General features: G+C 46.4%; 1 protein-coding gene across 1 annotated transcript in view; it reads left to right on the plus strand.

Annotated features, from left to right (window-relative positions):
- Positions 1–15,078, plus strand: part of FMNL1 (formin like 1) — an 88,215-nt gene that overhangs the window by 62,524 nt on the left and 10,613 nt on the right. The window contains exons 2-8 of the mRNA XM_044675125.1: positions 5,119–5,211; positions 5,462–5,555; positions 11,555–11,629; positions 12,065–12,175; positions 13,309–13,458; positions 14,326–14,427; positions 14,709–14,979. Of these exons, the coding sequence (XP_044531060.1) occupies positions 5,119–5,211; positions 5,462–5,555; positions 11,555–11,629; positions 12,065–12,175; positions 13,309–13,458; positions 14,326–14,427; positions 14,709–14,979 (896 nt within the window). The remainder of the gene's footprint in view (positions 1–5,118; positions 5,212–5,461; positions 5,556–11,554; positions 11,630–12,064; positions 12,176–13,308; positions 13,459–14,325; positions 14,428–14,708; positions 14,980–15,078) is intronic.

The raw sequence follows: 15,078 nt of genomic DNA on the forward strand, positions 1-15,078 counted from the left end.
ATATATATATATATATATATATATATATATATATATATATAATCCCCTCAGGGACACTCCACATTCTCTTTTCCTATAGTACTTCCCATTCTGCAAAAGTTCTCCGCTAATTCCTTATCTTTGCCATGGAGATGACTCTGGATTATTGGAGGCTAAGCTTGCAGAGCCCAAGTTTTAACGAGTCCTGCCAAGATGGAAATGTTTCCCAAATAGTCCAGGGGGACAGACAAAGACTGTTATCTGAGGGCTTAGGTGATAAGATGATAAGCTCAGAGGCTTATCATTCCAAAGGTCTGGCACCAGGTTAGGAACTGTTTGGCCATGGCCACCCAGGAAACAGAAAATGTAAAATGCTCTCAGTCTTGAGCAGCAACTTTGCCAGAGTGGAAGAAAAGGGGGCACAAGGAACTAGAAATCACACAGTTTTGAAACTATTTGATTGCATTCAGTCTCCGAAGGTGGCAAAGCCTTCTAAACAGAATCTGTAATCACTCAAATGAGTTTGGCATAACTGTCCACATAGGAAAACTCACATGGATGAAGAAGGTCTATGCTATGTAGTTGGATGGATGGCCCATAGAAGTGGTCCATCAGTACATATACCTTAGGTAGACCTTACTGATGAAGGTTGAATTGAAATCTAGAATTAAACAGGAGAAAGAACATATACTGGATTGCATTTGGGAAATTACTCAGTGTATTTCATGACTAAACTTTTTCCACTGGTGCCCTTTGACTATGAATGCTGAAATATCACCATACTCTAAAAGATTAAGTGCTTCCTTGCCCAAAGGGCAAGGGAGAGGCCCATGGAGTGGACAAATAGATTGTAGCATTTTACCATCAAAGAACTATGCACAAGATGGTGAGAGAAGGCATCAGAAAAGATATATGGCCAGAAGAGGATGTGGGTTGACCTTGTGGAAGGGATAACTGATGGACAGTTCCATGTTCTTCATTGTTCCTCCGTGTTCTTCATAAACATATATGCACACACACACACATATATATATATGAATATGTGTATATATGTATGTGGAGGAGATGAGAGATAAAGAAAGGGGGTAGAAAAAGAGGGAGAGACAGAGAGAGAGGGAGAAAGGGGGAGAGAAGAGGGAGGAGAGAAAGAGAGGGAGGGGGAGAAAGAAAGAGGGAGAGGGGGAGAGAGGGAGAGACAGACACACACACACAAGGTGGGGGAGGGAGAGGGAGAGCAAGCCAGCTATGTGGAATAGTGTAAAGAGATTTAGACTTAGAGCCAGGAAGACCTAGGTTTTCAAGTCCTCTCTCTAGCTTTGTTATGCTGGGCAAATACAAGTTCTTGGTGTTCTAGGACACTAAGATTGTAAGTTACTGAGAAGATGCCAACCTTTGCTTTGGTAGAGAGTTTATCCACATTAGGGAGTCCCCTATGCCAAGGAAATCACAAGTCCAATTCCTGTTCCCCTTTACATATGTTACATTTTATCCTCCTAACCCTGTGAGGCAGGTGGGACAGTTGATATTATATACCTCATTTTTTAAAATATGGGAACTCTATGAGCCTCAATCATATAGCTAAGAGGCAGAGTTGGGATCTGAACCTGGGTCTTCTGATTCCCAGTCTATAACTTGATGGAATACAACACCCTCCCTTTCCTACCATTTTGTTTTAATTTAGGAATGAGGTAGATGTGCTTTGAGCCCTGGAATTCTTATTTAAGCATTTCCCTGTCAGCCTCAGACCATCTCCAGTCATCCCAGGATTGTTTAGCACTCCTTCCAGGAATGAAGAGAGGGAAAAGGTTGGGACCTAAGCAGTGGTGTGCCAACAAATGTTTGATAGCTGGCTCTCCAGAAAGGGATGTAATAGTTAAAAAGGTCACCACATTGTAATAATTAAAATTAAATTATGAGTCTGTTAGCAGCTTTAACAGCTTTATTAAAGCCAAGTAGAGATAGTAAAGAGAGGGAAATGTAGGAAAGAGGTAGGGAGCAGTTTAGTCCTAGAGAATATCTTCAGCAAGAGTCCCCAGAGTAAGCATCTCCCTTCAGCAAGAGTCACCAGTGCAGTAGTGTCTCCAGCAAGACTATCACTAACACAAGAATGTGTCTCCAGTCAGAGTCACCAGAGCCAGAGAGTCTTTTAAGCCTGAGTCACCAACACAGGAAGGAATCAGAATCTCCACCAGAATCTGAATGGGAATCCCAGTGTCTTACTTTCTGCTGGGTTTCCCTTTATGAGCCATTTTCTTCACCTATTAGCTCTCCCACTTCACATCTCAGGAACCAAAGTTCCTTAATTTACGTGGCACTGTGTGTGTGGAGTCAATTTCCTGTCTTGTTGGTTTCAACTTCCTTTCTCTGAGGGTGTGTTTGTACTTGCACATCTCAATGGTAAATGCTGATTGATAACATTGAAAAAAAACAAAGGGAGGGTAATTCCCTTTTTACAGGGGAAAAAGACATACTTACATATACATATACATAATATATGCATATTACATATACAGTATAATATAAACATCTATATAGTATAACTTGAATTTTTAACATTTTCTCTCTTAAAAATTAAATTTTTTTCTTCTTATTTATTTTTAACACTATTTTTCTTTTTAAATTTTGGCTGGTAAAGGCTAGGCAATGGGGGTTAAGTGACTTGCTCAGGGTCACAGAGCTAGGAAGTGTCTGAGACAAGATTTGAACCCAGGACTGCCCATCTTATTTTTTTATGAATTTGACTCAGTTCTATATGCAGTATGTAATTGAGAAATGAGGTCTTTATCAGAGAAACTTGTAAAAAATTTTATTAATTTGTCTACGATATCTCTTACTTTCTCATATCCAGACAATTAATAAAACAATAAATTAAGTCCCAGTTTGTATCATTTGCCCATTTCCAAGGTAAAAATGCTCAAATGGAAAATTTAACAGTCGACTCTCTCAGGTGAAACTGTTTGAATTGGCTCTATCACATCCCTGATCCTAATTCTTGTGGAGAATAGGTAACCAGGACCACTTAGCCTGGAGTAGAGAAGGTTAAAGAAAGTCATAATTTAGGGCCTTTAAAAAGTTAAAGGGATATTTATTTATTTAAAACCCTTACCTTCCCACTGAGAATCAACACTGTGTATTGGCTCCAAGGCAAAAGAGTGATAAGGGCTGGGCAATGGGGGTCAAGTGACTTGCCCAGGGTCACATAGCTAGGAAGTATCTGAGGTCAAATTTGAACCTAGAACCTCCTGTCTCTAGGCCTGGCTCTCAATCCACTGAGCCACCCAGCTGTCCCTGATAAAGGGATATTTAGACAGGATAATGACTACAACAGGGCAAAAGGAAATGCACTTTGAGGAACACAAATATATCTATAAAGAAGCTAGAAAATTAAAGGCAGCTAGGTGGCACATAGTCAGCCTAGTTTATGAGTTCAAATCCAGCTTCAGAAGCTTACTATGTGATCCTGGACAAGTCACTTATCCCTGCTGGCCTCAGTTTCCTCACCTATCAAATGAGATGGAGAAGGAAATGGCAAACCACTCCGGTACCTTTGCTAAGAAAACCCCAAATGGGATCAGAAAGAGTCAGACATGACTGAATAATAGCAGAAAAAACAACCTAAAAAAAGAGAACCCTGTGGAAGGGGGAAGCTATAGTTCTTTTAAGTGTCTAAAGGATTGTCATGTGGAAGAAGGATTAGACTACTGATGGGGAACCTTTTAGAGATGGAGTGCTGGGCCCCACTCCTAGACCATGTGCTTCCCACTAAGTGCTGGCTATGTCCCACCCTCTCCCCCATACACATACACAGGGGAGAGAGAAAACTCTCCCTTTGGGCTGCAGGGCAGAGGGGTGGAGGAAGTGAGGAATGTCTTCAGCAAATGTAGAAAGGGAGAGAGGAGTGGCCCAAGTGCTCTGCTCCCCTCCAGCTCTGCAGCTTTGCCTCATGTAAGCCACCCACCTTCCCCCCTGTGCATTCCCATTGGCTGCTAGGAAGAGGGGTGGGGTATGGGGGAAAATGTCATCAGGCATGATGGAGAGGGAGAGGGGAGCAGCACCACCTGAGTCGAGTCCTTCAGCCTTGTAACAAATCTGGGGGAGGGAGGTGGCCATGTGCCCACAGAGTGTGCTCTGCATGCCATCTTTGGCACCCATGCCATAGGTTCACCATCACTGGATCAGACCTGTTCTGCCTAGGATTTAAGAGATCAGAACTAGATTAGATACCTTCTTAATTCAGGAAAATTGCTGAGAGGCAAACATAATCTTGGTAGAAGGAGTTCAAGGGAAAGCTGCTATAGGAGGCAGTGGGTTACCCCATGTTGGAGGCCTTCCAGCAGTGACTGGATGATACAAATGACCTTTGAGACCTCTTTCTATTCTGAGATTTGGGTGATTCTGTATCTATGAGGGTGATTATATGCTGAGGGGGTCTACCGTGAATGACTGAGGGAGACTGGGGGATTCTCACCTAGAAATGGAAGAGGGAAGGCAGATGATTCATTCTTTGGATGTAATTTGGCCATATTCCTGCCCAAAGGTAGGGGGACAGGTGGAGCTGACTCAGAGTCTAAAGATCTAGTTTACATCCTGATTCTGACACCTATACTAGCTATGTGACCTTGAGCAGAATCTTTTCAGATTTTGGAGCCTCAGTTCTCATCCATATAATGGGAATAATCACATTTGCATTATGTACCCTTCTAAGGGTTATGTAGACCAGGGGTGTCAAGACTCAAATAGAAACTGATCCCTGCAAGGCCTCATTCCAACTTAAAAAACCAAAAATTACCATTTTGTTTTACTATACTTTGATTTATTTTGTTAAACATTTCCCAGTGATATTTTTTTAAAAACCTTTACTTTCTGTCTTCGAATTGATACTGAATTTTCAAGTTTCAAGGCAGAAGAGTGATAAGGGTCAGGCAATTGGGGATAAGTGTCTTGCCCAGGGTCACCCATCAAGGAACTGTCTGAGGTCAGATTTGAACCTAGATCCTTCTATCTCCAGGCCTGGCTTTCTATCCACTGAGCCACCTAGTTATTCCTCCCAACATTTTAATTGTCTGGGCCCTACTGGGAGTTTTTTGGAACCATATGGTCTGGGTAGAAATTGTTATAAGAATGGACTGACTGATAAAGGATTCTCTCTCCCCAGTCCGGCTTCAGCCTCGTCATGAATCATCCAGCCTGCGTCAATGAGATTACTCTGAGCCTCAACAACAAGAGTCCCAGGTGAGGTCCCAGCTTTCCCAGAGCTGTGTGGATTATTTCACTTCTGTCGGCTTTCCCCAGCTCTCTCCTCTCATGATCTTGACCTTCCCCTCCTTTCAGTGGCTCCTAGCCCAGGTTCTACCCCATCCTGCCTTTCTCTGATCCAGCCAGCCAGTCCCATCTTTCCAGCAACCCTTTTCAGCTCTTCCATTCCTTCTTCTCAGCTTGGCCCGTCTCTCTCCTTTCTCATCCTCCCCCAATCTCTTTTTAGAACAAAGGCTCTTGTGCTGGAGCTACTGGCTGCTGTGTGTCTGGTGCGGGGAGGACATGACATCATTTTGGCTGCCTTTGACAACTTTAAAGAGGTACGGCAGCCCCAGGCCCTTTTATCTGTCTCCTCCTTCTTGCTGGGTCAAGGGAGTCCCAGCCTCACTATGGTGGATCATGGGAGTCCCAGTTTTTCTGTAGTAGATCATGGGAGTCCCAGGCTCACGAGTGTGGGTGATGGGAGTCCCAGTTTTTCTCTAGTGGGTCATGGAAGTCCCAGCCTCACTCTATAGTAGATCATGAGAGTTCTAGGCTCACTATGGTGGATCATGGGAGTCCTAGGCTCACAATGGTGAGAAGGTAAAGGTTTAAAATAAGTATTTATTGACTGATCGATAGTAATAATACTAGCATTTATATGGTGCTTCAAGGAAAGTTCTGTAATGTGCTTTACATCTATTATCTAAGTTGTTCTCACAACAAACTGTGAGGTAGGTGCTTTTATTGTTCCCATTTTACAGACGAGGAAATTGAGGCTGAGAGGTTAAGTGACTTGTCTAGGATCATACAGCTAGGATGAATCTGAGGCAGGATTTGATCTCTGGTTTTCCTGACTCCCTTGTCCCAACACACAGCCACTACCTTAGCTGCCTTGTTTGAGATGGAGTGAGTAGGCATGGGTGGGAGCTGAGAGCTCCTCATTGATCCAGTCTCTCTCCCTCTCCCCCACCCAGGACAATTTGTCCTGTGCTTTGGGAGGGATCCAAAGAGGGGGAACCCCTAGCGTGGTGATGGGGGAGGCAGTGCCCATTGTTGAGGGGCTCCACAATGATGAGGGAGATCCAGTCTCCTCCCTCAGGGAGCCCCCAGTCTAATGGGGGAGCCAAGACACAACCAAATCCCAACTAGTCCCACACAGTAGCAGACATGGAAACGCTAAACAGCGTCAGTTCTGGAGGCAAGTGTGTGGAGAGCCCAAGGAGGGTGATAAATGGAGCAGACGGTGGTGGGGGGGTGATTTAGTTTGTAAAGGCCTTTGTGGGGGAAGAGGATTTTGGATAGGCCTGGGAAAAAGAGGTGAAACAAGGCCGAGTCCTGATGGCTGCCAAACTCCTTCAGAGGCCTTGGACACTGTGCCTGCTCCAGCTCGTGGCCTCATTCTCTCTCCCTTGTCTCTGGCCCTAAATCTCTTACTTCTAACCCTATGTGTGCTCCCCAGGGGTTCATCAGAGAATTAGAACCAGAGGGGACCCTGGAACTCAACTCATCAAACCTTTGATTTTTAAATTTCTACCATCTATTTATTCATTTATTTATTTATTCATTCATTCATTCATTCATTTATTTATTTATTCATTCATTTATTTGTTTAATTCATTCATTCATTCATTTGTGGAACCCTTACCTTCGTCTTAAAATCAATACTGTGTATTGGTTCCAAGGCAGAAGAGTGGTAAGGGCTAGGCAATGGGGGTGAAGTGACTTGCCCAGAGTCACACAGCTAGTAAGTGTCTGAGACCACATTTGAACCCAAGACCTCCTGTCTCTGGGTCTGATTCTCAATCCACTGAGCCACCCAACTACCCTCTGATTTTTTAAAAGCAAATGAGGAGGGGGCAGCTGGGTAGCTCAGTGGATTGAGAGCCAGGCCTAGAGACGGGAGGTCCTAGGTTCAAATCTGGTCTCAGACACTTCCCAGCTGTGTGACCCTGGGCAAGTCACTTGACCCCCATTGCCTACCCTTACCACTCTTCCACCTATAAATCAATACATAGAAGTTAAGGGTTTAAAATTTAAAAAAAAAAAAAAAAAAGCAAAAGAGGAGCCTGAGTCCCACGGAGGTTAAGTGGGTTGCCTGAAGTTACACAGTCAGTATTGTATCCCTTGATATTTCTTCTCCAGAACCCTTTATCAAACAACCCATCCACTGATTTAACTTGCTGCCTCCAGCTTGAGTTGTTCTTTATTCTTCCGTCCCTTATAGTAGAGGTTAAGAACTCTCTCCCCCTCCCTCCTTTCTCCTCTCTGTCTCTGTCTTTCTCTCTCTCCTCTCTCCCTGTCTGTTTCTCTTTCTCTGTCTCTCCTCTCTGTCTCACTGTCTCTCTCTCTGTCTTTCCTCCCTCTCCTCTTTCCTCAATCTCTCTTCTCTCTCTTCTCCTCCCTCTCTCTGTCCTCAATCTCTTTCTCTCCCCCTCCATCCCTCTCTCTCTCCTCCTCTCTCCTCTAGTCTCTTTCTCAGTCTCTCCTCCTTCTCCCTCTCCTTCCCTCTCTCTGTGTCCTCTCTGTCTCTGTCTCTTTCTCCCTGTCCATCCCTCTCTCTCTGTATTTGTCTCTTCTCTCCTTTCTCCTTTTTCTTTCCTCTTCTCTGTCTCTCTTCTTCCTTCTTCTCTCCTTCTCTTCCTCCTTCTTTCTCTTCCCCCCTCTTTCCCTTCCTTCCTCCTTTTCTGTTTCTGTCTCTTTCCTACTCCCCTTGCTTACTCATTACCCTCTTTTTTTTTTTTTTTTTTTTTTTTTTTTTTTTTTTTTAAAGAAAAGCCAGCTCCCTCACAGGATTTAGCTCCTGGCACTCAGTAGCCTTCTTCCCCCACATTCTGCCTGTGCTCAGCTATTAATACTCTCAGGCTAGGTAGTGTCTGAGAAACTGTCAGCCTCAAGAAAAAAAATAGAGTCCAGGGTGGTGGGCACAGTGACTCACAGCCCACGGGAGTAGCTGCTGGCCTGGGCTTTCCCTGGTGATGGTGTAAGGACATAAAGGACGAATACACTGCCAGGATTGTCCTGCTTAGAGCTGGTCAGGGAAGGGCTCCTGATCAGGCATTCCAGTAATTAAAAAGTGGATCAATCCACAGAGCATTTCTACCTGCAAGACACTGGTCCAAGCCCTGGGCACAAAGAGATAAAAGTGAAATTGCCCCTGCCCTCAAGAAGCTTATGTTCTAACCCAGGAAGAAAAGATGTACACATGCGTATTTACAGATTATGTAGAAAATGTTGTCCTGAGGGGCAGCTTGGAAGGACAGCGGATACAGCACTAGGCCTAGAGTTGGGAGGTCCTGGGTTCAAATCTGACCTCAGACACTTCTTAGCTGTCTGACTTTGGGCAAGTCACTTAACCCTCATGGCCTAGCTCTTACCGCTCTTCTGCTTTAGAATGGATATTAAATCAGAAGGTAAGAAGGTAAATAATAATAATAATAATAATAATAATAAAGAAAATGTTGTCCTGGGTATGCACATTCCCTCCCCTTCTCCCTAGCTTGGCTAGGCTTTGATCTGCTCCTCCACCTCTACCTGCTGTCCACCCTGAAGGAACAAAGAAAGCAGGTTTCTGGCTGCTTACAGGTTCCCTACTGTGGGATTAAATAGGGATTATAAGTTGATTTTTTAAAATTAAATTTTATTCTGTTTTGAAACAAAGGTCTCCTTCCCCACCACCGAGAAAGTAAGAAAGCCAAAACCCCTGTTAAAACATGTGTCATCTACTTTTAAACTATTAGGTCTGTTTCCTAAGGTAATCAGGGAAAAGGGAAAAGAACTTCTCTCTCCTAAAATATTTATAGCAGCTTTCCTTGTGGTGGCAAAGAACTGGAAATTGAGAGATGCCCATCAGTTGGGAAATGGCTGAACAAGTTGTGGCATATGATTGTGATAGAATACTACTTGCTATAAGAAATGATGAGCAGGTTAATTTAATTAAAAAAAAAACCCTTACGTTCTCTCCTAGTAACAACTCTAAGACAGAAGGGCAAAGGCTAGGCAAATGGGGGTTAAGCAACTTGCCCAGGATCCCACATAACTAAAAAGTGTGTGAGGCCACATTTGAACTCCAGGGATCTTGTTTCATCAGGAGTCCTCTGGAATTGTGGTTTGTTATTGTATTGAACACTTTCCAAGTTTTCCAAAGTCATTTGTCTTTACAATATTGTTGTTGTATTAATTATTCTCCTGGTCCTGCTTGCTTCACATTGCATCAGTTGTATGCATCAGACTTTCCTTACAAGTTTTCTTAGGTTTCTCAGAAACCATCCCCTTTGTTAAATTTCTCTCTCTCTTTTTTAAACCCTTACATCTTCTGTCTTAGAATCATTACTGTGCATCGGATCCAAGTCAGAAGAGCAGTGAGGGCCAGGCCATGGGAGTTGAGGGACCCTTTGTTATTTCTTACAGCATGATAGTATTCCATCACATTCATGTACCATAACTTGTCCAACCATTCCCCAGCCCAGGTCTGATCCTGTTTTTAGGTGATAGCTCTTTAAATATTTGAAGATAGCTCTCCTTTTTCCTTACTAAGTCTTCAAGTTAAATAAGTATCTTCAGCTCCTTATTTTATGGAATGGTCCCCAGGTTCATAGCCTGAGTGATTATGAAGGACCCAATGCCTTGATCCTCTTCTTTCCAAGAGGGCTTATGCTATCCTTTGCTGCTGTAAATATTTTTATAGCTATAGGTCTTTTCTCTCTTTTTTTTTAAAATTTCTTTTTGGGCACAAACTTAGTCATCGTATCACTGGGTCAGAGTTTAATAGCTTTGGGGGCACCATTCCAAATAGCTTTCCAGAATGGCTGGACCCATTAACAGCTTCACGGATAGTACATTCGTATACCCATTTTCCTGTCTAATTTCTTTCATTGTAGATTTTATCTGGACAGGACTTTGGAGATGCTCTCATTCTCATCAGGGAATTGAGAGGTTAAATGGCTTCTCCTAAGGCCATTCAGCAATAAACAGAAGTGTCTGGACTTGGGTCTTATTGAGTCCCCGTTCTAACTGCAGGTGTCCCCACTGCTCTAGGTGACCGCACTGCCCCCAGTGATTCCAGGTTGTCTGCCTGCTATGTGAGCTTGGCACTTTGAGCTAGGGAGCTGCCCTGGGGCAGGCAGAGAGGGTGAGCTCGGTGGACTCCCCTCTTGGAGTTGGGTGTGAGGTTTGGTGAGAGGACCGTGGCAACCAGCAGTCCCCACAAAGTATTCAGGCCTTGGGATGGTTCCCAGCCTGGCATCCCCATCCCTCAGGGAGAGCAGGCTGTGCCATCCTCATGGCACTTGTTCAGGGCATGGCTGAGGATGTTGCTTTGGATCTTCTTTGCATGGCTCTCTCTGAGGGCTACTTGAGCCTTAGGAGACCCTGAACTGATTTGGAGCATTGTCATGGGATCAGACCTTCAGACTTGCAAAGCCTGGAGCTCCCCAGCCAGCAGAAGGTGAAGGAGGAGGGCCACCAAGGCAGACCTCCCCAGGGAAGTCTGGCTCTGTTTCTCCTTCCTCTTGGCAGGCCCTGTGGTTCCCACGTGGGATAGGGCTTGGGTTGGTGTACTTAGAGTACACCACCTTAAACAGATAAATAAATTCAACTGGCAGTGAGGTGGTGGAGTGGATAGAATGCCGGGCTTAAAGTCAAAAAGACTCATCTTCCTGGAGTCATCTGGGTGTCTCAGATGGATGGAGATGGGAGGCTTAGAGATAGGAGGTCATGGGTTCAAATCTGGCTGCAGACACTTCCCAGTTGTGTGACCCTGGGCAAGTCACTTGACCTCCATTGCTTAGCTCTTATCACTCTTCTGCCTTGGAATCAATACACAGTATTGATTCTAAGGTGGAAGGGAAAGGTATATATTAAAAAACCCAACAAAATAAAATAAAATGGGGCTGCTTTCTACTCTGTAAGGATGGGCCCCACCATCTCCCACCATCACCTAGAAGGGAAGCACTTTGAGATCCTTAGTTGATGAAGAAGAAATCAGTAGAGGGATGGAACAAGTACTTCTTTTGTCAAGATCCTCCCACTTAAAGAAGACCCATTATCGTCATCATTCACATCTGTACAGGGCATTATGATTTACAAAATACCCCTCTTCCAACAACCCAATGCAGTAGGTAGCATGAGTATGGCTGTGCCCATTTTACAGATGAGGAAACTGAACTATTCATAAAGTGCTTGCCCAAGGTCATGCAGCTGACGGGTGACCCAGTGTGGGACCTACTCGGGCCTCTCTGGCTTTCATATCTGTATTTTCCCCACAATGCCTCGGGAGCATCCAGGGACGCGGCACCCTCTAACAGTGACTCAGCCTCCCTCCCTGTCCTCCCCCTGCCAGGTGTGTGGTGAGAAGAATAGGTTTGAGAGATTGATGGAGTATTTCCGGAATGAAGACAGCAACATTGACTTCATGGTGAGTTGGGGGCAGGGAGCTGGGGTAAGGTGGGGGGAAACACAGCTGTTCCAGACAGGCCCTCTGAGTGGGACTTGGGAGCCCCAAAGGTTCCAGGTTTCAAGCTGTGGGTCCTCGGTCCGCATCATTCATTGGCTGGCTTGGGACCAGGGGTCTCCCCAGGGGAAGCTTTATTGATTCCTGGGGCTTCTTTGGTGTGGCCCGAAGCCTCGGAGAAGCAGCGGAGGGTCTGCTGCTGTAGGGAAAGCTGGAATTTATCGGGCTGCCGAGGACTGGGAAGGTTGTGTGGATGGATCCAGGAGGAATCATGGGAAGGGGAAATGGAGAGTGGGCAGAACTGAAGAAAATGGGGTTGGGGCCTGAAAGGTGGGCTGGCGATGGCACGTTACCAATTCCCGCTCTCACAGACTGACCGCTGACTTCTCCTGCCCACAGGTGGCTTGCATGCAGTTCATCAACATCGTGGTACATTCAGTGGAGAATATGAATTTTCGAGTCTTCCTGCAGTATGAGTTCACCCACCTGGGCCTGGACGTTTACCTGGAGGTAAGGCCTGGTGACGGGAGTCCTTCCTCCTGCTGCCCAGGGGCACTCTTAGCACCTTCAGCGGCAAGAGGCCCAGAAGGGCCCACAGAGCAAGCTCTGGCCTTTGGCTTTGGCTCGCGAGGCCCTAGAATTCAGAGCTGGAAGAGAAGTCCAGGCCAAGCCTGCCACATCACAGAGGGCCCCAGGGAGAAGCGGCTTGTCCGAGGCTACGCAATGAGTTAGTGTCAGAACCTGGGCTGAAAAGTAAGGACTCCAGACTCTCGAGGCTCGCATTCTTTCCTGCTGTTCCCTTTTGCCTGGGCACCAGGGGGTTCTCACACAGATTCACCGACTGCACAAGTGAGGGCAGGGAATAGGGACGTCTGAGGAGAAACAAATAGGCCAGCTTGCTGATTATGAATAAATGCATGAAAGCCAGGGGCGTGAGAATTAGATGGGCATTTTGAGGAAAGAGTCAGGGTGCCTGGAGGAGACCATCTTCAGGGGACTTTATCCCAAGTTGAATAGAGGAAAAAAAGAAAACTATTAGGTCTCATTTTTTCTGATCAATTCAAGAAGGCTTCCTAGAGGAGGAAGACTTTTGTGGGTATTTTTTTTTAAATCCTTACCTTCTACCTTAGAATAAATACTGTGTATTGGTTCTAAGGCAGAAGAGCAGTAAAGGCTAGGCCATGGGGGTTAAGTGACTTGCCCATGGTCACACAACTAGGAAGTATCTGAGGTCATATTTGAACCTAGGACCTCTCGTCTCTAGGCACTTTTTTTTTTAAATAGGAGAAGAATCAGGGGCAGCTAGGTGGCTTAGTGGTTAGAAAAGCCAGGCCTGGAGAGATGGGGTCCTGGCCTCAGATACTTCTTAGCTGTGTGACCCTGGGAAAGTCACTTAATTCCAGTTTCCCAGCCTTTACCTCTCTTCTGCTTTGGAAGTGATGCTCATATCAATTGTAAGGCAGAAAATAAGGGTTAAAAACAACCAACCAACCAACCAAACAACCAAACAAACAAACAAATAAGTAAATAAATAAAAATAAAAGTAGCAGGGTTTGCCCCTCTTCTCTGTTTGGGGGAACACCAGGGGAGGCACCCTCCCCTGGCTCTCACCCTCACCCCTCTTTCCCTTTTGCTGGCGGCAGAGGCTGCGGCTTACAGAGAGCGACAAGCTCCAGGTGCAAATTCAGGCATATCTGGATAACGTGTTTGATGTGGGTGCCCTCCTAGAAGACACAGAGACCAAGAATGCTGTTCTGGAACACATGGAGGAGCTTCAGGAGCAGGTGGCCTTGGTAAGAGGTTGGGACCAGGGAGGAGACCCCTCTTCTACTGCAGCCTCCTCCAAAGGAGGAACGATTCTGGGGACAGAAGATATTAGCTCCTTGGAAGGACCCCAGGACCTCTAATGGTGACCTTGGAAGCCCAGGAGTCAGAACTGCTTAAATACCTCATTCTTTGATGCTGACCCCTCTACCTCCATTGCCTTCATTAAGGGTGCTTCAATACTCTCCTGATCAGTGGGAGAAAACCCTGAGTGCTCTGAGATCTCTTGACCTCCACTAGAAGGAGGAAGCATGAGCCCATTTGTGTTTTCTCCACTGGGTCTTCCTCTCTCCCAGAGCTTCTTGGTCTCAGTCTGACCCTGCCCTCCCCTCCTGACCACCCACCCAGGCAGACTGGTGCTCCCACAGGCTGAGGGCTGCATAGACCCCTGGGTATTTTTTGCTCCAGGACTATGGCTAGTACCCACTACTGGTGCCAGGCAGGAAAGTAGTATACTTCAAAGGATAAAATAGTACGGCTAGGGGAGGGCAAATGCTATTCCTAGCTAAAGGCTGAATGGACAGAACAGAAATCATTGTTGGGTCTCTGAACTGAGTAAGGCCAGCTTTTGCTCCAGGAAAAGGAAGGGGCCTGAAGAATAGAGGGTCCTCAGTGGGATTTGTGCCAGGGACAGTGGGAGATAGCCCACCCTTGTGCCCATTCCCTAAACCTGTCCCAGTTCCACATGTGGGGGAGTGAAAAAGAAGGGCCCAGAAGCGAGAGGGATTCCTGTCCCTCCTCCCTCCCCCTTCTGGGTGTCAGGCCTGCCTGGTACCCGCCCCCTCGCCCGATGTCAGCAGCCAAGGGTGGGTGCTCACCATGTGCTGGTGCCATAGCTGACAGAGCGGCTCCGGGAGGCAGAGAACGAGTCCATGGCCAAGATAGCTGAGCTGGAGAAGCAGTTGAGCCATACCCGAAAGGACTTGGATATACTCCGGGTGAGTCTGGTGGGGTATATACAAAAGTCAGAGCTTGGGGGGGGTGGAAGAAAGGGGGTGTGTGTGTAGGAGTATGGGACCACTGGCAGGAGGGAGGTGGAGGACAATGGAACTGGCCTGGGGAAAATATGGAGAGGAGGAGGAGGCACAGTGATGGAGGGCATGGAAGCCAGGCTTGGCATTCCATGCCTCAAGGGACTCAGGGGGGTTACAGGAGGCTTTGGCTCAATGTCCTCAGAGGGGTTATTGATCCCATCCTTTTTGGGGGCTGTGGTATCCAGGAGCGCCACAGTGAGTGTGCCACCATGGGGACCTCCCAGCTGCCTCCTGAGCCCAAGAAGGTGCCCATACTTACCCCGGTCCCAGTCCAACCCTCTGCCCTGGAGCTTAAATTGGAGGAGCTGGAAAAGAAAGGGTTAATCCGAATCCTAAGAGGACCTGGGGGAGACATCACCATTGAGATCATCCCGGTTGTTGTGGCAACTCCATCCGACATGATGATGCCGACGACGACAGTGATGACGGCTGGGGCTCCCGACTCCTCCAGCACAGGTGTTTGCAAGCCTGGGGCTTGGGGATGGGGGGTAATGAAGATGGTGCTCTGTGGTCAGAGCCCTGGGAGACCTGCTCCTGGGTACCACACAGGGAGAG

The sequence above is a fragment of the Gracilinanus agilis genome, chromosome 4, assembly GCF_016433145.1.
Source record: "Gracilinanus agilis isolate LMUSP501 chromosome 4, AgileGrace, whole genome shotgun sequence".
NCBI classification, from domain to species: domain Eukaryota; kingdom Metazoa; phylum Chordata; class Mammalia; order Didelphimorphia; family Didelphidae; genus Gracilinanus; species Gracilinanus agilis.